Below are 26,796 nucleotides of genomic sequence, written 5' to 3'. Positions count from 1 at the left end.
GTGCTCTGGATCCCCAGATGAGTGTGGAACATAACAAACCATCTGTGAAAAGAATATTCCAGTGATGTCCAGAATAGATACTTTGAGAGGTCTTGTAATGCAGTGGGTAGTATCCCTACCTATGAGCCAGAAGCTTGGGGTTCGAGACCCACCCCAGAACCTGATGGCCATGAAAGGTGTGTTCATAATGTGGTCAAACAGGGTGATTATCAACCTGTAAATCCTTCCAATGGAGGTCTTGTGTTGCAATGGTAGCCAGAAGCTCCAGATTCAAGTCCCACTCCAGGAGTTGATGGCAAAGGGAGGTATGTTCATAATGCTGCCAAACAGGTTGAGTATCAACTTGTAAGTCCTTCCAACATATGCCAGTGGCAGGTGTTAAGAGTGGGAGAGCATCCTGTCAGCCATGTGACTGGAAAAAATTGGAGCCTCTGCCATCACCATCCATAGTTCCAGGCTACAACTTGTTTGTAAATGTGTATGTTGCCACAGCTACTGGGACATCTTAGGGGGCTGGTTGTTCAGTTGGCTAGATGGCCAGCGGGGATCAGATTGGTGTCAACAGCAGGGGGTTCGATGCCCATTGCGGCTGGGGTGGATTCGGGACTTGCCCCCTTGCCCTACCCACGGGGGAGATCAGGGCATTGTGGGTTGGGCCAGCCTTCCAGCAGAGAACTCAAGAAAAAGAAGAAGAAATCCTTCCAATACGCTGATGGCAGGCAATTGAATTTCCTGGTCAGCCAGAGTCATGTGGTAGCTGCAGCGCAGCAGCCTCCCCACGTGCAAGCTCTTGCCATGGGCTGTACTCCATGGTAAGTGTCCTCCTCACTTCAAGGAACAGCTCGTGAGAGATAGAGAGAGACATACTCTGAGGTAAGCCAACACAACAGTGATGAAGACATCATATAACATTGGTGATAGTGGGCAACCTTGCCTCATTCCTTTTTGGGGAGAAAGAGAAGAATTCTCCTCCATAATCCTACCAAAATTAGGTACAGCCATGACAGAGAAAATGGGAAATTTGAGCAGAAAGTCTTACCCCCGCTCCAACAAATATATCTGGGACTACTGCTACCACCTTCTTCCTTGCTAAACATATGCAAATGATTTGGATTTTTCTTCGTTCTGCTCCGGTTACCACTGCTTCCCAGGACCGCTCTGTGCAAGGTGTTGATAAGTCCTGGGAAACAGTTGATCCCAGAAGCCTACCTGCCACTTGTGGCAGTCTTCTTTCTGATCTTTGTGTTTCACCAACCTCTTTACAGTTCCTTGCTGCCTCTTCTGGGGTTGTAGCAGCATTCATACTTCATTGGGATTGTGATCTTTGCAGTAATGGACTCCTTCTTAATGGTGGAAATCCTCCTGTGCTTCCACAGTGAACACTTTCTCCAGAAAGTGGTTTGGAGCTAGAATTGAGATTGAGAGTCAGACGGGAACACTGCCCCAGTAAAGCTCCATCCTAAAAGGAGAATGACTCATCTATCCTTACATGTGGTCTGGGTACAAATTCCAGATAAGGTCCAAAATTGGGCCATGTATTCTCAGAGTTTTTAAGGAGAAAACTGCGAAGAAAAAAAAAATCTTATCCTCTACTTCAAGTTATCAAGAGTAGTCGGCTGAAGATATAAGAGGTGGGTGGGAACTCACAGCTTTTCATCAAAGAATAGATTAGAATTAAGGGGAACACTGTCAATGTAGGTATAGGAATAAAGGGATCCAAAGTGAAACAAGTTTCCAGTGAAGCAAGTTCTTTCCTGGACGTTAATCCTACTTCAAGGGCAGGGCTTTTTGATCTAAATGGGATGTGGACAGCACCTATTCTGGCTGTTGAAATGTAAGATCACAATACATGTAATAATGTATTCATTGAGTGTAGCTAACTCTTTAAAAAAAACTACATACGGAGACTTGAAAATCCTGACTGTGCTTTGTTTGTTTCTGCTTTTTTGATGACTTATTTACTCCAAAAAGCTGAATCTCAACTCAAAATCTAACTGTGCCTTTGTGATAATTGCCCTGTTGCTCCTTTTCTTCCCAACATATTTATTCACACCGAGAGTGGGGTTCCCAGTGGAAAAGCCTCTTTCCTGATCTTTCTTGAATCAGAATAGGAGGAGAAGGTGGTTGGGGGTTGGGGCGGCGGAGGGGAGGTGGTGTGGGGAATGGAGCCAGGCAAATCAGACTGTGCCAGAAGTACCCACCATTGGCCTGCAGCATCCTGAGACCTGCATCTACTGGCAAAGGATGAGTGCAGGTGGACGCCTTCCCTATGCTGGAACTGGTCTCCAAGTCTGCCTACACAATTTTGCATAGCTCACTGATGGCTCCATTCAGCAATCTAAGCTGACACTGGTAGGTTTTTGTTTCAGAGAAGTTCAGGTAATATACCCGGGCCTGAATTTCACACTTAGTGCGTGTGCCAAGCTGGTGGGATAGAAAGTGGAGGTGGAGTCCGCTCCTGGCCATAGTTGAATTGCAAATACAATTTCACGTGTCTTCTGAATGGTCGGAATAGGCTGGGCGGGGGTGGGGGCCTGTTGGGCGTTGGGTCCAATGGCAAGCCAGCGGACGCTTTAAAACTGGCAAAGGCAGCTCCCTGAAGGCTGCCAGGGGAGAATCTTTAGATTCAGCCCAGAGACTGGAACAATGGCCTTACCAGTGATGGGAATCATCAGGCAGGAGGGTAAGTCAGATGGGCACCCAGCCCCCCACCATTTCTCAGAGTGCTTCTTGGTCCTCGTGGTGGAGGTCTCTGTCAGGCGGGACATTCTCGTACTCAGGGATGGTAGGGGCAGGCCACCACACCAGCTCAAAAAAGCCTAGGAGGAGGTGGCAGCCAAGGACAGCAGCCACGACATTGTGTAGTGCACATGGGTGCAGTGCCACAAAAGATTCAACAACCTGCTGTGCTCGGCAATCGTGAGTACCGAGTTGGCATGGATCAGTCTGGAGAAGGGTTAAGGGCTGGTTATGCCCCTGTGGAGTTCAGAGGTGTTAGAGTCTGAGTGCCAACTGTCAATGTTGCCTGAACTGGCCAAGGGGGTGAGCCCTGGCTGCTTGGGCTGAGCGCCTTGCAGGTCGAGGGCTATGACTTGGATGTGCCCTGCAAGGTCTTCCTCAGGTGTTGGCCAGGCTGCAAGGGCGCTGCAGGTAGAGAGTGAACTAATCAATGCGCCTCTGTCCTGTCAGGAGAAGAAGAGCCATAACACAATTGAGAGGACAAGGACAGGCAGAGGCCCCCCAAACCTCCTAATCTTGATGAGGTACAAAATGGATATATTAGAGCTGGAGAGCCATGACCCACCTCGGTCAACCAGTTGTGGAGAGGCCAGGGTCTCTGACGAAAGTATAAGTGTAGTGCACAGAGGTGAGAGTGGCATTTTGTGCAAACATTCTTATGTAGGATCATCATTAATGGGAATCTCAAACCTGGAGACCCCATTGATCATTGAAAGATGATGGCACCATGATGCAGATCTCCATTGTGTCACCAAAGTGCCTGGCATGCACAGTGACAGTGTGATGACTTAAACTAATGACACATATCAGTGTCATCTCTTAGATTCGGTAGCACGCACTCGAACACAGGACCACGAAGAGCCACCCTTGATGCCAGATGACCACAGGACTTTAGATGCACCTGCATCACACCCCTTCTCTGAACCAGGCACCAGCGCAGATACCAGCACCTCGGTGGGCATTAGATCGTCAGCTAGAATGTCGGTGCACAGTGGTGAGGGCACTTCACACTTGCTTCAGGAGCAGGCGGAAGCAAAAAGTGCCCAGGGCGCTGGTAGTCAGAGGGCTGCTGAAGACCAGGACCATGCTGAACCGAAGACAGATGATGAGCCTCTGGGGTTGTCCATTAGATGGCAGATGCTGGATGTCCAGCAGAGTATGCGGGAAGATCTGGTGCAGATCCATGAGGGTATGCATGCTATGGTCTCTGTTGTGGAAGAGTCAATGTGGAGCATGAGCATCGAGTTAACCCCCATGGCCAAGTGCACTGCCTCCTCCTTGAGAGAATGGCAACTTTCATGGAGAGGCAGCTCCAGGGACAGAATCAGGGGTTTTGGGGGTTGCATTTGGACCTGCAAGCCCTCACACAGGCAATGACCTGGCAACAAGACGCAGCACTCGAAATGTAAGTTTAAGGCACCGTGAGTACAGAGGGACTGTTCATGGGTGATCTTTGGTTTTGCCATGTTTTGTTAATAGGTTTACTGCTGTGGCCATTAACACCATATCAAGTTATGTTCATTTGATGTGAGTGTCAAAATTATACAAATTTTACTTTTGTCTTAATGGCCTGAATATGCTTCACTTGTTTTGAAGGTTTAGGGCACGCCAGTATCTAATGCTGGACGTGAGTGATACTAAACTTTATTGCGCAGGCAATGAGTGGACATTGGGTTAAAGGAAAGGGTCTTTTCAGACTTCTGGGATGGAGGTGGACTGGCATGAGGTGAAAGCAGATCTTTGGCTGTCTAACTGAAGGAGCATTGGATCAAGGCGTCCCTGGTTTCCCTGCCTCCCTGAAGGTTACAGAGGTCTGCCTCCACGACCTCAGCATTCTCCTCACTGTGCTCCTCTTCTGACTCACCACTGGATTCATCCTCTGTGGCCTGTGCAGCTACTTGAAGATCTTCTTCCTCCAGCGGGTGTCTCCTTGCAAGAGCCAGATTTTGGAGAGTGCAGCATGCAACCACTATCAGTGACACCCGCTCTGGGGGTATTGTAGGGCACCCCTTCAGCTGTCCAGGCACTGGAAGCATGACTTGAGAAGACCTAGGGTCCTCTCTATCACCACCCTTGTGGAGGCATGACTTGTATTGTATTGCTGCTCTGCCTCTGTTCTTGGGTGGCGGAGAGGCATCATACGCCACCTTTGCAACGGTTAGCCCTTATCACCCAGGCAGCCATCCATCCAGTTGAGCTGGAGCACTGAAGAACCTTGGCAACTATGAGTGTCTGAGGATGTTAGCATCATGGGACCTGCCTAGGGAGCCTGGGCTCATGCAGCACTGTCCCTCTCTCAGATGGCCATCTCATGCCTCAATATGCTGGGAAACAAGTGTGCGGTGGATGCTCTGCTCTGGGATAAAGTTCTGTTGTATAAGGCATTACTGGAGTGAAAGCCCACGTCTACATGGCCATCTATTTTGATAGCCAGAGGGAATTCTGGGTGATGTGGTCCACCCTGCCCACTAAAAGACTACAGGTGTCAAGATGGTGGTGTGGGAGGCCAGGAGAAGCAGCAGCTGCAGCAATAGCGATAGCAGCTGGAATGTTAGGCAGGATGGGGAGGAAGTGCATCTTGCTTCCTTCCCAAATTCCCCTCCTGCAATAAAATCACTCAACTTCCTGGGATTCGGGATTGACTGAGTGAGTGAATGTGAGAGTGAGTGTGAGTATAAGAAAGAGAAAGTGTGAATGAGAGTGAGAGCATGAGTGAGAGAATGTGAGAGAGTGTGAGTGAGTGTGAGAGAGAATGCTGAGAATGGGAGTCTCACACACACACACACAATCCTTGGTGGAGAAAAACACACATACACACACACACACACACTCTACCCCTCCTCCTCCTCCATCCCCAAAAACCTATCCACACACCAGGCCGGGAGAGAAGGAAAACCCAGGCTGAAAGGCAACCCACTTCCAGCCCCCACTTTCATCTGAATTCCGCTGAGGCCAGCTTGGAATGTGCGTCACTGGAGGCAACCATGCAGTTGGTGTAAGTTAAACCAACTCCTTAGGTCAGCCCCTGTCCCTTCCCCCTTCCCTGGTGACCAGAGTTTTGGGCCTAATCTGTCTCTCTCTCTCCGCTGCTTCTTAACCAAAAAGGCAAAAAATAGTTTTGTTAGTTCGCTCTAGCTGTTTGCCATTTTTTAATAGTCATTTTTATTAATTAATTATTTTTAAAAATTATCAATTTATTGCCTAGACATTGATTCTTTTTCACAGCAAGTTATTTATATTTTCTTTATACCTTAACTTTTTTTTTTGAAACTCATGTTTAATGTTGTGCCAAATCAGATCTCAGGCAGCTGCTGCTGGGTTTCTTTTTGAAGTGGAATAAGGGGCTCACAAGAAATCTGACTGCTTTTTGCAGTGCTGGCAAAAGGGGTTATTTTTGCTCCAAGAGTGATGGGAAGTGTTCAAAATGCTTAGCACGTCTGGCAGCATCTATGCAAAGAGAAACAGAGGTCTCTGATCCTTTGTCGGAATTAGATCATAGACCTAGTATCTGCTTCCCTCTCCACAGGTGCTGCCAGCTGGCCGGTTGTGTATTTCCAGCATTTTCTGTTCACATTTCAGATTTTCAGCATCTGTATTACTTTGCTCTCCTTATATGCTTCATGCTGGGCAATGTTAAGTGTGGTTAGTTTTGGTTTAAAATGAGAAAATAATAATCACACAATGCAAAGTGTAATTTTTCTGTTAAAGCCCACTTGTGTGGTTAGAAATAGCATAAAATTGCAGGTGAATTGGCTGGTGCTAATTTACTGGAAGGATTTGCCATTTTTAAACTTGGAAGCAAAGCCAGGAGTCATAAGCCAACAGAATAGGTCACTGTTAGTTCAAGATATTCTTATTTGTACATGGGATTGTTGTTTACGGTGCTTGTGAGGTTCAAGTCTTTCGGATATTACTGTCTGGATACTGCATAGGGCCAAGTTCAAAGAAGCAGAGCTGGTTGCATAATATGAATGACCAAGTTGTGTGTAACTGTCTGACAAAGCAGTTGTTGCAAAGTGTAACGTATTGAAACCTGAGCTTTCAACGGGCTTTATAAATAGAGGTATAGAGTACAAAAGCCATTTAAACAGTTCAACCCCACTGTGACTATGGTTCCCAATTTTGGGCACCTGAAGGATTAAGGGGCATGGTTGGGGTGGGAGGGTGAATAATGGGCCTGCAAACAGGAAAACCACCAGGGTCTATGAGTTCTCTCCCTGACCCTGCTATGCCCGTATTAATAAAGCCCAGGATATTATATGCTTTATTAACCGTGCTGTCAACCTGCCCTGCCATCTTCAAAGACATGTACATATACACGAACAAAAACAAAAACAGAATTTTAAATAAAAACAGAAAAACTCAGCAGGTCTGGCAGCATCGGCGGAGAAGAAAAGAGTTGACGTTTCGAGTCCTCATGACCCTTCGACAGAACTTGAGTTCGAGTCCAAGAAAGAGTTGAAATATAAGCTGGTTTAAGGTGTGTGTGTGGGGGGCGGAGAGAGAGAGAGAGAGAGGTGGAGTGGGGGTGTGGTTGTAGGGACAAACAAGCAGTGATAGAAGCAGATCATCAAAAGATGTCAACAACAATAGTACAAAAGAACACATAGGTGTTAAAGTTAAAGTTGGTGATATTATCTAAACGAATGTGCTAATTAAGAATGGATGGTAGGGCACTCAAGGTATAGCTCTAGTGGGGGGTGGGGAGAGCATAAAAGATGTAAAATAAATAAATAAATAAATATTTTTTTTTCTTTTTCTCTTTTTATAATGGAAATAGGTGGGAAAAGGAAAATCTATATAATTTATTGGAAAAAAAAGAAAAGGAGGGGGAAACAGAAAGGGGGTGGGGATGGGGGAGGGAGCTCACGACCTAAAGTTGTTGAATTCAGTATTCAGGGATTGTAGGTCTCCTCTACATTGGAGAGACCAAACGTAAACTGGGCGACCGCTTTGCAGAACACCTGCGGTCTGTCTGCAAGAATGACCCAAACCTCCCTGTCGCTTGCCATTTTAACACCCCACCCTGCTCTCTTGCCCACATATCTGTCCTTGGCTTGCTGCATTGTTCCAGTGAAGCCCAACGCAAACTGGAGGAACAACACCTCATCTTCCGACTAGGCACTTTACAGCCATCCGGACTGAATATTGAATTCAACAACTTTAGGTCGTGAGCTCCCTCCCCCATCCCCACCCCCTTTCTGTTTCCCTCTTCCTTTTCTTTTTTTTCCAATAAATTATATAGATTTTCCTTTTCCCACCTATTTCCATTATAAAAAGAGAAAAAGAAAAAAAAATATTTATTTATTTATTGTTTTGGTGTTTTTTTTTACATCTTTTATGCTCTCCCCACCCCCACTAGAGCTATATCTTGAGTGCCCTACCATCCATTCTTAATTAGCACATTCGTTTAGATAATATCACCAACTTTAACTTTAACACCTATGTGTTCTTTTGTACTACTGTTGTTGACATCTTTTGATGATCTGTTTCTATCACTGCTTGTTTGTCCCTACAACCACACCCCCACTCCACCTCTCTCTCTCTCCGCCCCCCACACACACACCTTAAACCAGCTTATATTTCAACTCTTTCTTGGACTCGAACTCAAGTTCTGTCGAAGGGTCATGAGGACTCGAAACGTCAACTCTTTTCTTCTCCGCCGATGCTGCCAGACCTGCTGAGTTTTTCCAGGTAATTCTGTTTTTGTTTTTGTTTTGGATTTCCAGCATCTGCAGTTTTTTTGTTTTTATACATATACACTAAGGTCCCTCTACTCCTGCACCCACTTTAGAATTGTACCCTTTATTGTATATCGTTTCTTCATGTTCATCTTACCAAAATGAATCATTTCACATTTCTCTGCACTGAATGTCATCTGTCATTTGTCTACCTGTTCCACCAACTTGTCTTTGTCCTTTTGAAGTTCCACACTATCCTCCTCACAGTTCACAATGCTTCCAAGTTTCATATAATCTGCAAATTTTAAAATTATGCCCTGCACACCAAGGTCTAGGTCATTAATATATATCAGGAAGAGCAACGGTCTCAACACCAACCTCTGGGGAACGCCACTACAAATCTTCCTGTACTCTGAAAAATTCATTAACCACTACTCTCTGTTTCCTGTCACTCAGCCAATTTTGTATTAATTTTGTATCCATGTTGCTACTGTCCCTTTTATTCCATGAGCTATAATTTTGCTAACAAATCTGTTGTGTAACACTGGCCAGAATTTTCCTGCCAGCGATTTGGGGGCGGGGCCCACTCACTGATGGGAAATGCCGCAGGATGATGCTGGGAGGAACTCCTGACGTCATCCCGATCCACTTAAATTTTTAGGAAGACGGGCGGACAGTGAAATCAGCTGTTGGCCAATTGAGGCCATTGACAGGATCATTAAGCTCATTGAAAAACCTGCCCATCTAACCTTAAGGCTGGAGGGCAGGCCAGGAGTCTCAGCGGGCTTCTGAAGAAAGATAAAACCTCATCCACTGGCGGGATGAAGTTTCATCTCAGTTTTAAAAAGGTTTATTAAAGTTTCACTCATATATATTAACAAGTCCCATCACGTGTGACAGTGTCACATGAGGGGGACATGTTAATAATGTTTTCCTTTCTCTATTTTAAACATTCAGCGCTCTCCCTGAGACAGCACTTAGTCTCAGGGAGCAGTGCGCTCTTTTGTGCGCATGCACATAAGAGCGCTCTTTGACAGATGGGGAATCCTTCCAGCCCCCGCACAGGAAGTGCACAGTGCTTCCTGTTGGATGGTCCACTGGGCGGGCTTTAATTGGCCCATCCACTCAAAATGGCAGCCGGCCCCGTTTCGGCAGCGGAGTTTGGCTGCCCACCCACCGCCTATCAAGGTCAAAATTCTGGCCACTGTATCAAAATCCCTTTGGAAGTCCATGTACACCACATCAACAACATTACTCTTACCAAACCTCTCTGTTACCTCATCAAAAAACTGCCTTTAGCAAATCCATGCTGGCTTTCCTTCATTAACTAACATTTGCCCAAGTGAATCAAGCAGTACTTGCTTAGCAATAACCTGCTCACTGACTCCCAGTTTGGGTTCCGCCAGAAGCACTCAGCTCCTGACCTCATTAAAGCCTTGGTTCAAACATGGATGAAAGAGCTGAACTCCCGAGGTGAGCTGAGAGTGACTGTCCTTGACATCAAGGCAGCATTTGACTGAATGTTGCAGCAAGGAGCCCTAGTCAATGGGAATCAGGGGGAAAACTCTCCATGGGTTGGAGTCATACTTAGCACAAAGGAAGATGGTTGTGGTTGTTGGAGGTCAGTCATCTCAGCTCCAGGATATCACTGCAGGAGTTCCTCAGGGTAGTGTCTTCGGCCCAGCCATCTTCAGCTGCTTCATCAATTACCTTCCTTCCATCATAAGGTCAGCAGTGGGGATGTTTGCTGATGACTGCACAATATTCAGCACCATTCGTGACTCCTCAGGTATTGAAGCAGCCCATGTCCAAATGCAGCAGGACCTGGACAATATCCAGGCTTGGCCTGACAATTTGCAAGTAACATATGTGCCACACAAGTGCCATCACAAGTGCCAATGACCATCTCCAACAAGAGAGAGTCTAACCATTGCTCCTTGGCACTAGCATCACTGAATCCCCCACTATCAGTGTCCTGGGAGTTACCATTGACCAGAAACTGAACTGGACTTACCACGTACTGTGAACAACAATAGCAGGTCAGTGGCTAGAAATCCTGTGGCAAGTAACTCACCTCCTGACTCCACCATCTACAAGGCACAGTCAGGAGTGTGATGGAATACTCTTCACTTGCCTGAATGAGTGCAGCTCCAACAACACTCAAGAAGCTTGACACCATCCAGGACAAAGCAGCTGCTTGATTGGTACCCCTTCCACAAACATTCACTCCGGCCACCACTGACAAACAGCGGCAGCAGTGTGTACCATCTGCAAGAAACACTGCAGAAACTCACCACGGCTTCTTAAGCAGCACCTTCCAAACCCATGACACTATCTTCTAGAAGGACAAGGGCGGCAGACACATGGGAACACCATCACGGGAAGTTCCCCTCCCAGCCACTCACCATCCTGACTGCCATCAAGGGTTGTGCGGAGAGAGCTGGAGTATGGCATTGAGATAGAGGATCATCCATGATCATATTGAATAGGGGAGCAGGCTCGAAGGGCCAAATGAATTACTGCTGCTCCTATTTTCAATGTTTCTATGTTTCTATATCACTGTTCCTTCACTGTCGCTGGGTCAAAATCCTAGAACTCCCTCCCTAACAGCACTGTGGGTGTACCTACACCACAGGGAATGCAGCAGTTCAAGAAGGTAGCTAATCACCACATTCTCAAGGGCAATTAGGAATGGGCAATAAATATTGACCTACCCAGCGATGCCCAGTGGGTAAATGAATAAAAAAAGGTCTGTTCACGGGTTTCAGTTCACATTGTGAGTATCGTAGGCTTTCGGCTTCTGCACTCATTATTATGAGGAGCGACTGCCCAACGGTCATTAAAGCAATGGCCCGCTGCCATTGTGTCATCAATTCTTTACAGTAATTCCTTAAATAGTAAGTCATTGTTCTTGATAAAAGGAGGATCAGTAGCTCCACACAGATTAAGCTCCTTGAGCAAGTATATGTTTTCATATACATTCGTCTGAGAGCAGGTTTCTTGCATTTTTGTAACAATCCAAGTTGTTTGCTGTTGAGCACTGAAATTCATAAAACGTTGACATAAGAAACAAGCAAATCAGGCAATATTTCCTAATAATTCCGTTAGTGGCACTTGGAGCATTATCATGCAAAATGGACTCTCAATACAGAGAGGATAATAGAACTTAATGCAAATAAATTACAAAGAATAAATCCAATTTGGGGATTCAGATGACAGCAAACACAAAAGCCAATCTTTAGCTTTTATGTTAAACACAGACAATGGATTACTACCCAAAGTTTACACATTGTTATATGTTCTCATCTGCAATATGTGGCAGTGAATTTTGATTAGAAATATTTTTTATAAATGTTAATCTCTCTGTCATTTCATTCTGATCTGAGACAAAGCATATTACTAATCTCATGATGGGGGAAATGATGCGATAGGATTGGCAGTATTCCATAATTTCTGTTCTACAGTAGACAGGCAGAATGTTTCATTATCTGTTCCATATTACATGCCATTAACACTGAGCTTGCAGGACTCACTGAACACTGTTAATGATAACGCCATCAGCATTGGATTCATCATCTATTAACTGACAGCCACCTTTATATATAAAATTCAAATGGCAGGAACCTTTATTTACAGGTGTTGAACATTTAACTCATTAAATTTCAGAACAGAAGGCTTTGAACGCATTTTTTTAGGGTCCTTAAGTAATGAATTCAAACAATATTTCTGAGAGGAAATGTTAGCAGTTTCTATTGGAACAGAGATATTAGCAATTACCAGAAAGCATTTACTGTACAACTGTTCAGTCAGTTTATTCAGAATGTACAATATGCCTTCAGTCACAAAGGTTCCAAATATTTCAATGGGTCTTGGTTACTCCCCTTGTGCTGAATGTACTGGTGGCACTTTACAGATCAAGCATCAACATACCTGCACTTTTGTTTCAGTCCTGGTGGGGAAAGAAGTACGATTCTTCCATGGTAATGGGGGACAGAACCACTCTTTTTCACTGAGGTATATGAGGAAGGAGCAGTCTGTGCCATCAACACCATAATAAGCATAGCAAGGGTCTGAGGTCCACCGGGCTCTCATCCACTTCATTAATCAGCAACGATGAAAGGAAGAAAATGGAAAAAAAATCCATTATTATCTATGAAATTTTTCACATATTCTTGCACATATTTTTCGTAGAGCTATATTGCAAAGTTGGATTTGAAGTCTGGCTTGCAGAAAAGGGGGAAAGGAATCTCATGAACTGTGAACCATGCCCAAGAATGCATCTTATTAATACAATTGCTTTGATATATTTCATTGTGCTGCAGTCTCAGAGTTGAGTGTACTGAGCACATGCATTTTTAAAATTACATGTGATAATTCAATAACGGTAAACTGCTTTCTATTTATTCCATTCACTTGGGAAACTGATTTAAGTGCTTTTTGTAAGTTGAGTTATATCTTTGATATAAACCTAAAGTGTATCAAAAAAGAATCAATTGCACAGTGAGAATATCAGTAGAAAGAAAAGGTTCCTCCAAGCACCTTTAACAATCTGTCAGCCAGTGAAGTGCTTGTAAAGCTCAAACCTGCTGTGTGCGTTTGCTGCTCAGCCAGGCAGTAATAAACTGTAGCACATTGCTTTACATGCTAAAATGAACACCTGGATCAATGTGTTAAAAGCTAAAGTTTGTTAATCCTATCTTAAGTAGAAATAACAATTTCAGACCAGTAACTTGTTGTTAAGTAAAATGGTACTCATCAGGATTTCACCAATCCACTGGTAAGTAAGTAGGAAATGACCAAGTCGGTATTTGTTGAGCCCACACAAATGATTCATATTGCAGCTAGATCATGAATCAGTTGTGTGCTTTTATCAAACACTGACCAATAATTAGCAGTGAAAGCCAACACGACTTGGAAAAGGGAATAGATAAAAATGATGTAAATGTCAACCTGAAAATGTTTTTCCTGAGGACGCTGCAGTGCTACATTTTTAGTGCACTGCAAAACCTAATCAAAACAATCCTTTGCATGTTAAGAGGCTGTATAAGGCACCATACCTAGGCAGTTCTTTAATAAGTACAAACACATTCACCAATGCGACAATGAAGGATACAAATACAGTTTACACGAAGGATTATGGTATTTGGAAATGTGTCTTAGCACACATTTTCTGATTAATCAATGCTCTGCTCCATGTTGCTGGCAGCACGAAGAGCATTCCATGTACTAAAGTGCACAATGTTGGCAAAATAGTGTATAATTCTATTAAAATGGGGAACAAATTATGTTGGTCCGATTTGAAATGCACTAAAACAGTGCCTGTTGTAAACAGGTGATACCAGGAAGCTTTAAGTTCTGTTGAAGGGTCATGAGGACTCAAAACGTCAACTGTGCTCTTCTCCGCCGATGCTGCCAGACCTGCTGAGTTTTTCCAGGTATTTCTGTTTCTGTTTTTGTTTTGTGATACCAGGAAGCAACTTATTTTGACAGAAGAATATCTGTATGCTCAGTACAATTGGGATTGTTTTCAGTGCTCCGTGGCACCAGCCTTGTTTCAGGAAGAGGAATAGCTGCAGGGTTCCAGATATGCAATGTGGCACAAAATGCACAATATCAACAGCTAAAATTACACATGACATCAGGTGTACTCTCCTGGACACACCTACTTAGATTTCCTGAACCATAATGCCTCAGAAGCAAAGACTTAATAAGGAGGCAGCAACCAATCTGTGCCATCTCATACAGCAGCATGTGCAATCTAGGTTCCACTTTCATTGCCCATCAAACTCAATGTGGGCTTCAATATTTATATTGCTAGCTACTTCCTGGCTAAAAAGAAATCTGCAGTTTAACCATACCACTGCCTACAAATGCATCAAAGAAGTGACTGATGGCTTTATCCAGGAGGCCCAGCATCTTTACAGCATTCAGCACTGATCAGCAGCAGCGTGAGAGAATTGCAAAATTTTAATCCACTGCTGACTTTATGCAAGTGTGATGAGTGACTGAATCTACATTTGTAGCTGCTCAGACCCCATCCATTAAGCAGTGGCCTACATTAACAGAAAGTGCTTCACTGAATGTGTAGCTATTCTGCTATGACCACACAGAATCATGTAGGTCAATGCCCTCTTCCTCCATAGTTGCCACAAAACATTTATTTTGCCTTACTTGAAAAGGAAGGTAAAGTGGAAAGGTGGCATCCGTGAGATCAAGGCCACTTTCTCCATTCCCAGCTAATAACATCCATGGACAGAAGCATAGCATAGAAATAAACACAGGACCTCTAAGATCATTATAGAGCTTCTCAGTGGCATCTTAAACCAACACCTTAGGTATCTGAACAGCTAAGGCTTGACTTAAAATATAGCCACTCAGCATTTCCAAGGTCATTATCTTGCACTGCAAGCTTTATAACTTGGGCTTGGAGCCTAATTTTATGGCAAGTTTTCGAAAGTACACAGCTGTCTCATCTTTCCCAGTGCCATTTAACTATTAAGTGAAATCCTAATTGCATTTCACAGCAGGTTTAGAGAACAGCACCCTTTTGATTAGCTGGGCCCACTTTGTGCGAAAGAAAGTTCACAGTTTTGTCATAGACTGGAAATGGCAAAATTGTTTATGGATCATCAGGAATATACTTATCTGGTAGCTTTTAGCGTCTGACAACTAACCTCTAAATAGCATAACAACAGTAATTTCTAGGCTTAAATGTATTAAAAATAAATCATGGGCCGAATTTTGCCCTCGGATGGCGTGTGGGCCCCACCGGCTCGGCGGCAGGCAGACAGCTGACCCCCGCCACTGAAACGGGCCCGCCGCCATTTTAAGTGGGCAGGCCAATTAAGGCCCACCCAGCGGCCTGCCTGACGGGAAGCGCTATGCATTTCCTGTGCGGGGCGGGGAGGGAATCCCCCAGCTGTCAAAATGCACTCTTTCACGTGCATCCCTGAGGCAAAGTCCAGTTTCAGGGAGAACACTGACAGTGTCAAAAACATTAAAAATAGAAACATTAAAAAATTATTAACATGTCCCCCTCATGTGACAATGTCACACGAGATGGGACATGTTAATAGAGAACACATACACTTTATTAATTTTTTACAATACAGACATGAAACTTCATCCCGCCAGTGGATGAAGTTTCATCAATAATCTGGAGCCCATAATTGGCCATTGACAGGTCGGCGGGTGGACAGCTGATTTCACTGTCCGCACGTCTTCCTAAAAATTTAAATGGACCGGGATGACGCCGGGGATTCCTCCTGACATCATCCCGCGTCATTTTCCCCTCGGCGAGCAGGCCCCGCCCCCAAATTGCTGAGGGGAAAATCCTGGCCCATGTAAAAAGCATACTGTAATGTGTGTGGGAGCATGTAAGCTTGGTCTGAAGTTATGGCAGCAGTGAAGAAAAGGCAGATAGGGAAAACCTTGGGTAACTTCTTAATCCAAAGTTTCTAAAAAGCTCAGAAAATATATTTTCATTAAACTAAATGGACAATAATTCTCTTAAAAGATATTTTCATTGTCGAATGATGTACTTAACATTATCGGCTACTATTTACTTCTTAGTAGACTATTTGAGAGGGAATAATGACATGTCTGTAGGTGAAGCCACTTAAAAATGAACATTTTAACCATATCATAAATACTCCAAGGCCAGAATTTTCTCGTCGTTATGCAGGGGCGGGCCCCACATGCCCACGGGTCAAATGACACGCGGTGGCATTGGGCGAGCGTCCCGACAATCACCGCGTGCCATCGCGATGATTTCCGATGTGCGCCCGCCGTTAATTAACAGGCCACTTAAGGCCCTTGAGGCAGCAACTGATGGCGACTTTTCGGGGCCCGTGTGATCTTCAGGTCATTGCACAGGCGCAACGGGCAGGCAGGTAGGACACATTTGTATAAATCTCATCCACGGGCAGGATAACAGGGGTGCGTGTTACTTGTCAGACATTTAATGCTTCAAGTTAATGATACTTGCCTGTGTGGAATTCCTTGCCTGAAGGAATACTTCAAAACTCTTCACAGCTGCTTGGACAAGAGTAACAGCCTTCAGAACAGGACTCTAAGTAAACATCATTTCTGAGGCCTTGCTGGTTTCATGAAGCCTCCCCTTAGCCTGGGCATGGGAGTTGTGCTACCCACTGGAGGCACCTCCTCTGAGGAGGAATGGAGGGCCAGAAGGGGGAGGAAGCCAGGAGTCCACATTCAGTCTCCAGGGGAGCCCCCTTTGGGAGGAAAGGCGCAGGCACAGGGCCAACAGGAAGTCCAAGGTGAAAGGGGCTTCAAAAAATGCCATTATCCTGCTGTCAGGTTATACTAACAGCAAAGCAGCTATCTCAATATGTCTGAGGTGCAGTGTTGAAGGAGGCTCTGTCTCTCGAGGGAGACAGTGACCTCCATCTGTCAGATGATCATCCATGAGATCTACGCCAACTGTGTGAGTGGACACCCCATGCCAGTGGCATTGAAGGTCACAGCTGCCCTCACATTCTATGCCTCCGGCTCTTTCCAGGGATTGGCAGATGATCTTTGAGGAGTCCCCAATCATCTGTCCACACTTGTGTCAAGCAGATGACAGAAGCTCTGTTCAGGCGTGCATTGACTTTCATCCACTACCACTGGGATCAGGCCAACCAGACAAAGTGAGTCAGAGGCTTCACAGCGATTGCTGGCTTCCCCTGCATCTAGGGTGAGCCTGGTGCCTTCATCAACAGGAAGGGATTCCACTCCTCGAACGTGCAGATAGTGCGTGATCACAGGATGCAGATTCTACAAGTCTGTGCAAGGTACCCAGGCAGCTCCCATGACGCCTACATCCTCAGACACTCCCAGGTGCCGAGACTCTTCCGTGCTCCAACATGGCTGGGTGGAGGATTGCTGGGTAACAAGGGCTATCCCCTCAAAGGGTGGCTCATGATGTCTCTCCACCATCCAAGAACAAATGCTGAGCAGCAGTACAATAGGAGCCATGACTCCACAAGGGCTGAGGTAGAGAGAACACCTGTCTTCTCAAGATGTGCTTCCGATGCCTGGACTGTTCAGGGGGTGCATTGCAATACCTCCCAGATTGTGTGTCCACCAGTTCCTGCTGCACTCTCCACAATCTGGTGCTGGAAAGGGATGACGCAGTGGAGGAAGAAGATGTAGATACAGTTGCTCCGGCTGCACACGATGAGTCCAGTAGTGAGTCTGGGGATGAGCACGCACAGGAGAACTTTGAGGGGGTAGACTATGACCCGGGCATCCTCCAGGGAGGCAGGGACACCAGGGAGGCTATAATCCAACAACCTTCAGCTAGCCAACCACAGATGGACGTCCAACACAAGCCAGGGCTGCCAGCTCCATACTCGATACCTGAGAGCAAAATCTGTCTGGTTATGAACATTAACTAAGTGCCTTTTCAATAAAGCTCAATGTCAAACAAGTCACTCATAACATCTTGGGTTCTCGTCCACCTGCAGAAGTAAGGAATCACCCTGAGCCATGCTCACATATCAAAATTTAATGATTTAACAAAATGAAGCACAAAAAAAGATAATTGCAAAGGTGTTACACAGAGTAGTCATCAACTAATAGCGGGGCAACATAAAACCACCAGTGAGAAACCCATGGTGTGCCTAAGGTATTTCAAGTTTACGTTTCCAGGTGCTACGTCTAGGTGCTCCTCCTTTGCTGGCACTGGCATCTGAGACAGCCTGCTCACTGTGCTGTCCTGTTGGCCTCGATGACCTTGGCGGGTGCCCTCTGGCCCCTGGAGCCTTTGATGGCCCTGCCTGGGAGGGAGCGGCCAGTTCCATAGCTGGCATCTCGCCAGTTGCCAGAGCCTCATCAGATCCCACAGTCACTGGCAGAGGGGTGGAAGAGCTGCTGCCCTCATCCGGAGCGCCCTGAGAGGAGCCCACAGAGATGACAGGCAACTCCTGCTCTGACGTGAGGTCACTTCGGACCTCCCTGCTCACTGTTGATGGATGGGCACTGAGCTCCCAAACCATCTTCCATACTGGCACTGACCAGCTGAGGTCAATTCTGTTGTGAGGGCTTGCAGGAGGCCCGGATTGTTCTCCTGGGGGAGTCTCCCCATGAGAGTCACCACTGTCTCCATGGAGGAAGCATGATGCTCAGCCATGAGGCTCATTGCATTGGTGATGCTCCGTGTGGACTCCTCCAGCACGCAGACCATGCCATGCATTGCCTCATGTATCTCCACCAGATCCTCCCGCATACCCTGCTGCACTTCCAGCGTCTGCTGCCTCATGGACGACTCCAGAGGCACATTATCAGCAACCAACCAAGCATGTGCCTGGTCCCCAGCAGTCTTCCGGCTGCCGGTGCCATGGACACTCTCTGTTTCCGACCGCAAGTGTGAAGTGTGCCCCGGGACACTAGATGATGATCTAATACCCACCGAGGTGCTAGTATCTGTGCTGGTGCCTGCCTGGCAGAGATGGTGTGACGCTGGTGAGTCCAATTGTTCAGGGCCCTCAGAGGTTAGAGGTGGCCCTTCTGCCTCCTCCTCCCGGCCCTGCTCCAGTGATGCTAAAAGGAAGAACAAGGACATTTGATGAGTTAAAATGGAGACAATGTCAATGTGCATGCCTGTCTGCTGGATCAGTATGTGCTCATCCTTCCATAATCAATGGTCAACCCATGTTGCAAGCTTCAATCACTGAACATTCAGCAGTGCCATGGCTGCTGGGACACACATGGTCACCTCAATGCTCAGCAATCTTACCTCCCCATGGCACCCCAGCCTCTCTGCCACCGGTGGACCTGGGCGCAGGGCACCTCTCCAGTTCCATCGCCTCCTGCTCGTATCTGGTGACGATGGCCAACTAGGCCTAGCCTCCGCCAGTCCGCATCCGCTCGGCAGCATTGTCTCCTGAAAAGGAGAGAGGAGCATTGATTATCCCACCCTGTACCTGGATTCCCATCACATCCCTGCCACCCCAACCAGAGTGGGACCTTGCAGGGCTCCAGGGACTCGTCACCCTGCAGCTGCCGCGCACTCACACCAAGAAGCCGGGGCTGACCCCACCTTGCCCATATGCTGCCTCCATTACATTTGGCATCACTCGGTCTAACCTTGCAAAGCAAAGAAGCACAAGCACGTGGAACGCCAAGGGCAGCAGATGGATTGGTGCCCCCCCACCCCCCCCCCCCCCCCCCCCCCCCCCCCCCGGCCATCTGGAAGCTCCCCTCCCAGCATGTCAGCACCCTGACTTTGACATGTTTCGCAGTGCTTGGTGGGAAAGCCTACCTGCTGTGTTAAGTGGCCTCTGCCAACATGGTACTCACCCTTCCCGAGCGCAAGAGGTCGATCCGGATCACTTACGGCACTGGGCCCACGCGCATCGCACCACGTCATGGGAGCTGACTGTCTCTACCACCTCCTCCCAGGCATGTTTGGTCAGGTGGGGGGGTGTCTCCACCTCCCATCCCTCGGAACGAGGACCTCCCACCGTGCTGCCACCAGCTCGTCCGGGAGGCAGCTAGGCACTCATCAGAAAACCGAGGGTCACAATGCCCTGCTGCCCTACCCTCCTGCCTGGCCTGCTCTCCAGCAGTGCTCTGGGGAGCCCTTGTACTGGCCATGATGAACAGCCTTTGCAAGGCTGCCTGCGCTCTATTTGAACAGGCCACCGGGTCGCCGTTAGACCTGGTGGTCATTGCGCTCCAGTCAACGCCCGCCCACTCCCGCTACCCTTGGGAGCCAGGCTTCACGCTGGATGGGCCTTAATTGACCCACCCATATGAAATGGCAGGGTGAAGCTGATCGCAGGCAGTGATTGGCCCCGCACCTGCCTGCGCCTGCTCCTGATGTGGAGAAAATTCTTTCCCAACTTTGTTCGGATTAAATTTTATCAGATAGTCATTGAAAAAAACACCAAGCCATCTGTGCCCCTGTATGAAACCCAGGGTCGCAGGATATTTTGGTCAGTTTAGCATTGTTCAACATGCTGAAGGTGCATCTTGGAATATCATAATATTCGCATGGATACAATGGAAACAACTTTCGACCCATTATTTAATAGTATTTAACAAATACAGTACAATTAACTAATCTGAACATTTTTGAAATTCAGTGGCTGCTGAATTTATTGCAAGTTGTGCCATAGAGAATTTGAGTATTGCTGAAAAATGACATGTTGTTGAAGCTTTTCATCTTGCACTCATCAGGACAGTTCACAAGAATACCAGATATAAAGGGAACAACAATTCATACTGCATGAAAAGAGGGTGCTGATTGATTGGCAAGTGGACTCCGATTGGTAGCGGCGTTGCCATGGAGAATGCACCAGTTAACTGATGACTGATAGTTAATTGTCAAGCTTTGTTTAAATTCAAACCAGGCAGGTTGACTCTGACTGATCAAGGCATTACCTCTACCAATCAGAGTCCACTTGTCGACCAATCAGCACTCTCACCTTGTGCACTATAAATTGTTGTTCCCTTTACATTTGATATTCTTGCAAATTGTCCTGATGAGTCAAAAAGATGAAAAGCTTCGTCAAAATGTCCTTTTTCAGTAGTATGCAAGTTCTCTACTACCAAACAACTATTTCTATAGAGAATTAATCACTACAAGTTGGTCCATGGATGGCCAATGATGTATTTTTTCCTGTGGGATGATCAAAATAATTGATTTAAAAAATGATTTGACTGAAAAAAACAGCACAAGACATAAAAAATGGCCAGTAACATAAAGAAGAATTTTTTATCGGCATTATTTCCAAAGAGGGTCCTGGCCACGAGTTGGCAAACCAATGGGAGACCCATGTCGCTTCAGTGGGGTAGGCTCAACCAAATTAAGCATCCAGACATATTTAAGTGGCCACTGTCATGCCTTCAGTGGGATTCAGGACCCTGTCGGTAGAATTCCTGTGCCCCTGAGAGCTACTGGCCAATTATAAAATCAGCAGATGGCTAGTATAGGTTGCATTACCAGAAGTGGTGGCTGCTGCTGGTACTACAATGAAACCTCCACCAGAGATCATTGTGAGATCCCTGGGGAGTGGTATAGTTTGGGGATCGTGCGGAGGGGAGAGGGGTCGGATGCAAAAGCAGTCGGCGTAGCTTTCAGTGGGCACCTACCATCCCGCTGCCAGCTCCCTCGATTGAGCACTGGGTGTCTTTGAAAGGGGGAACCCCCCAACAACCCCCCCGAAAGGCCACGGGCAAACCCAACAGGATTTACTGGGGGCCTTCAAGAGGCACAGGAAACCTGTGTGTTAGGGAGAATCCCTGAGCCACAGCTAAATCTCTCTGGGCTCCCGGATTATGACTTTTAAGTGGCTTGTTAATGAGCCTAATTAAACAGCGGACAGGGTCCCTACATCAGGCCATTCCCGGTGCTGACTAAATGGGGGCAAGTTTTCCCGGTGGGAATGGGCTGTACGGCCTCTCCTGCAATTATATGAGCCTGCCCACCACATATCCTACTCCAGTGGGCTCCATTAAATCCAACCCCTGGAAAGAGGGCCCCAGAGGAAGTTGAGAACCAGAACCTCAAGAAGTAGAAATATTAGGATTAACACCAGTGCCACTCGAACTCAAGTTCTGTCAAAGGGTCATGAGGACTCGAAACGTCAACTCTTTTCTTCTCCGCCGATGCTGCCAGACCTGCTGAGTTTTTCCAGGTAATTCTGTTTTTGTTTTGGATTTCCAGCATCCGCAGTTTTTTTGTTTTTACCACTCACTACCAGTATGGAAACAGCCAGATTAGCTAAATAAATGGATGGCTAAAGGGCTTGTGCATTAGGAAAGAGCTCAGAGCCCTGGAGCAACTGGTTCTGGAGCTGAGATGACCTGTACCTGAACAGGACAGGGTTGATAATGTTTGGTGGAAGTTAACTCGAACTGTGGGGAAAGAGTTGAACCAATATGGCAGAGACAGAGAAAAATTAGAATGGAGTAAGCAGCTAAGAAGGAAAGTATGTTACATATATATAGATAATTAGGAAGTAAGCCAGATCAGTGGAATTGACTAGCTGAATCTCAATAGCAGGGGCATTTCTGGGAGTGGAACATGTTACTTTCTCAGGGTAACAGCACATTTGTATCCTTACCACACCTCAGAATGCTCCAGTAACCACTAAGCCTTCTCACATCTGGTTTTTTTAAAGCTTCCAACCATGAGGATTATTGTCTAAGTCTTCCACTTCCGATTCTAAAGCCACTGAGGAGGCAACTCATCGGAGCAGTAGAGTAGCTGCAAGAAATCATTCCATCCCTCTAAATCTGGTTGCGCACAAATCATGATCAAATCCTGTCATTTTTTGAAACTTTAGGCCAAGTTCTTCATCATTTTTCCACTGAAAATAGATTTTATTTCTTTAACACCTCTGTAGTTCAAAGATCTCAAATCTCTGGAAATCTTCTTCTGAATTGTCTCTGCTGTTTCTACAACTCTCCATAAGTATCATGGCAAAAGTAGGCTACAACAATGTACAAATATTTTATATAGTGGCAGCACCACTTAATTGATCTTGTATTCCATTCATTTGCTTATGCACCCCAATATTTTGTCTTAATTTACAGCAGCAATGCACTGTGATAACCTTTAATGTTTCACAATATTGTTCAGATCTCTCTTTCCTGACTCATCTTATAAAAAGGTCTTTCATTTATATAGCACCTTTCCTGACCACTAGGCATTCCAAAGTGCTTTATGGCCAATTAATTGCTTTTGAAGTGTAGCCATTGTTGTAATGTAGGAAATGCATTTCCTACAAGAAAGAAAAGAGACAGAGAGGTTTGTGGAGGGAATTCTAGAGTGTAAGGCCTTGGTAGCTGAAGGCACAGCTGCCAATAGACAAGCGATTAAATTTGAGGAGTGCAAATGTCTCAGGGAGTTGTAGGGTTGGAGGATATTATAGAGATAGGGAGAGGCGAGGCCATGAAGGGATTTGAAAAAAAGAAAAAGAAGTAGAATTTTAAAATTGAAGTGTGGCTTAACCAGGAACCAATGTAGGTCAGTAGCACAGGGGTGATGGTGAAGAAAGCTTGATCTGAGTTTGGACACAGATAGCACAACTTTGGATTGTGTCAAGGTTACAGAAAGTAGAATGTTGGGAACTGACAAGGAATGCTTTGGAATAGTCAAGTCTAGAGGTAAAAACGGATGAGGATTTCAGCAGTATATACGTTGAGGGTTGAACAATGTTTTGAGGATGGAACTCAGTGGTCTTCATAGTTCCCCTAAATTTGATAACTGCTTCCTGTCTTTCACAAACTTGTCTTAGACTGAGATTATTGTCCAAATTTGTATTAAATACACTGGAATTATTTAATTTTTTTTCAACCGTGCATGATATGCTAACTATAATACTCCGAAGCATATTTTGATAATTCATTCTTCTGGCAACTACCCTCATATTTAGTGTGTTACAAAATTTCTGAGGCCGAGATGTTGAACACAGTAACTCCTGTGCTTCTGCTTGCAAAGAAATGGAGTGAGTGGGGTTGACCAAAGATGAGCCAAATTTTTGTTGGGCTGTGTGAGGAAATTTGGCATCAGAAAGCTATGTGCTAGTTTGCTGACATGTTCCTGCCCCTGGGCCCTTTGGAAGCAGCTGGGTTGGCGGGGGTTGGTGGGAGTGGCTGTGACGGGCATGTTGCCAATTCGGCTACTCTCCTAATAACAACAGCAATTTTTCCAGCTGATATGAGAGCATCCCGCTGACACCGAAAGCCAGCCAATGGACAGGAGTGGCAAACAGGGGAGGAGGTGGGAGCAGCACTCCATCACTCCATCATACAATTTAGTGCTGTCCTGTCTCATCACAGCCGCCATTGCCAGAGGAGGATAGATGTGGCTGCAGGTCACCCCTTGGAGGCTGAGGTCTCTGTTTTTGTAAAGATGAAAACTCATCAGAGGGTGCCTTCATCTTGAGGTGCCTTCATCTTGAGGTGCCCTCTCATTGTCCTCCCTACATTGGCAGCTCCCATCTCTGACAGTGCGGTTGCTGAAGTTCAGAGCTGGATGTCCTCCCATTGGCTTTCCAGCCTCATGAGCTCATTAGCCCACCATCTTCAATTGGATATTGAATGCATCATTTGGCCATTAATTAGCCAACTTGGTGAAAATTGCACAGGTATCAGAGCTGACACCAACCCCTGGAAGTTCCCCTCGAAGTCACTCACCATACTGATTTGGAAATATATCGCGTTCTTTCACTGTTGCTGGGTCAAAATCCTGAAACTCCCTTCCTAACAGCACTGTGAATGTACCTACATCACATGGACTGCAGAGGTTCAAGGAGGCAGCTCACCACCACCTTCTCAAGGGCAATTAGGGCAATAAATGCTGGCCCAGCCAGCGACACCCACATCCTGTGAATGAATTAAAAAGAAAACAGAAATGCTCCCAATCTTTATAAAAACAGAGACCTCAGCCTCCAAGGGGTGGCCTGCAGCCATATCTATCCTCCTCTGGCAAGGGCAGCTGTGATGAGACAGGACAGCATTATATTGTATGATGGAGTGATGGAGTGCTGCTCCCACCTCCTCCCCTGTTTGCCACTCCTGTCCATTGGCTGGCTTTCGGTGTCAGCGGGATGCTCTCATATCAGCTGGAAAAATTGCTGTTGTTATTAGGAGAGTGGCCGAATTGGCGGGGTTATTATTTATGTGCTGGGTTGCTGCATATCTTAAGGACCAACTTATCTCATTAATGCTTAGATGACTCTAGTTCTAAATCCAAATATTTTATTTACAGAACTTTAAAATATCTCAGAACTTATAGGAGTTTCAACTCACATGATCTTTGCAGAGAGCCCCACATCCTTTCCGAAACATACCCAAATTTCTTAACTCTCTCTTTTACGAAATCAAGCAAGTATACAAGAATCAGTTAACAGACTAACCAATCAAACCCAGAACCATTAAACTATTGAACACTATAGGGGGTCTCAACTCAAAAATGAAAATTATGCCCAACATTTCTTTCGGAAGGACAGTAGGCCAGGTTTGATAACGTAAAGGTGAGGATGAATGAATATTCTAGATTCTGCATGATAACCTGGGGATTATGGAGTATTTGTGCAAAGCTTTCTTTAGGAAATTAGAAGTTTTAAGTAAAGACAGCAACAAGGTAATCTTGAAATCTTGGAAACAGTGGATTTGAATGGCCTATTAATCATCCTTTTCATTCTTATGGTTTCTCCACCTTATTTCTGTCCCTGCTTCTAGATACATTCTATCTTTTTATTTCATCTTGTAAATGTTCAGGGACATCAATTTCTAAAGCGCTACTTTATCATTAATCCATAATTCTTGCATAGACTTAAATGTACCTTCTAATCAATCCAGGTACAAGTAAGGAAATATATTGTTTTTGTAATTTAAAGCAAATGATAAAAATAAACTTCCAATTTCCACCACATTGATATTCTTTCCATTTTCTTAACTTGAAGGGATCACATTTATTCTTGAATACATTGGTTACTATGCATGATCCTTTCTTGTCCAAAATTACTTATTGCATTTCCTAATATCTCTTGCATTTTCCCCACAATCTTTTGTTTTATATATTCTCCATTTTCCTCACTTCCTGATGCAGAACTAATTTTAGAAGCATTTCAGTATTTTCTATATCTTGATTATCTTGCAATAAAATAACAAATAAACATAAGACAAAAATCTATTCTACTTTGATAGTGCAGGCTGTAATTTAGACATGGTAGATGAACGCATGTGATCTTAACAAACTGAAGACACCCTGGAAGATTCTAAGAATATCAAAGAAAGTATGTGTTATTCACCTGACATGTTTGATGAGAAGATGCACAGTTAATTGCAGATTTGGTTACTATTTGGTTTTCTTTTTTCTTATTAAATATGCTAATTACTTTTTCATGCAATTCTCATCCCCATGATTGAATCTAGCTGGATACCACAATATATTTAAGATCCCATTAATTAATTAATTGAGCTCAACTGTTGTCAGTTTACACTTGTGGAATCACAATTTTCAAATCCAGGCAGACCTACCAGTGTTACTAATTTAATACTAATTCAGCATGTACATAACATAGCTTATATTTAATTGATTCAACGTATTTGGATTGATGCTGACATCACATAAATGAAGACATTCGACAGCGCAGGATTTAGTGTAGTATAGTGCAGGTCATGCTGTGTAATGATATGACTGAGAAAATATGTACCACAGATGACTGTATTGCTGTTACTGTACAGATGGAAGAAAGTTGTATGCAGCAAATAGTAATTGCTTGCACCCTGGATAAAGGAAAGGCCAGATAGTAATTGTGTAAACTAAATGGATTGCCTGTTGCAGGGTAATTGTGTGTCCTGAATAAAGGAAAGGTTTTGGTAGTAATTGTATACCCTGGATGAGTTGCCTACA

The 26,796-nt window shown here is 45.2% G+C and overlaps 1 protein-coding gene across 1 annotated transcript in view; it reads right to left on the bottom strand.

Moving 5' to 3' along the window:
• LOC121293660 (alpha-1,6-mannosylglycoprotein 6-beta-N-acetylglucosaminyltransferase B-like) overlaps nucleotides 1–26,796 on the bottom strand; it is a 1,251,241-nt gene that overhangs the window by 498,585 nt on the left and 725,860 nt on the right. Inside the window, exon 15 of the mRNA XM_041216828.1 lies at nucleotides 12,357–12,515. Coding sequence (XP_041072762.1) covers nucleotides 12,357–12,515 — 159 coding nt within the window. The remainder of the gene's footprint in view (nucleotides 1–12,356; nucleotides 12,516–26,796) is intronic.

The sequence above is a fragment of the Carcharodon carcharias genome, chromosome 22 (assembly GCF_017639515.1).
Source record: "Carcharodon carcharias isolate sCarCar2 chromosome 22, sCarCar2.pri, whole genome shotgun sequence".
Classification (NCBI taxonomy): domain Eukaryota; kingdom Metazoa; phylum Chordata; class Chondrichthyes; order Lamniformes; family Lamnidae; genus Carcharodon; species Carcharodon carcharias.
The sequence above is the reverse complement of the archived record's forward strand: the minus strand, read 5'-3'. Positions and strand labels throughout refer to the sequence as shown.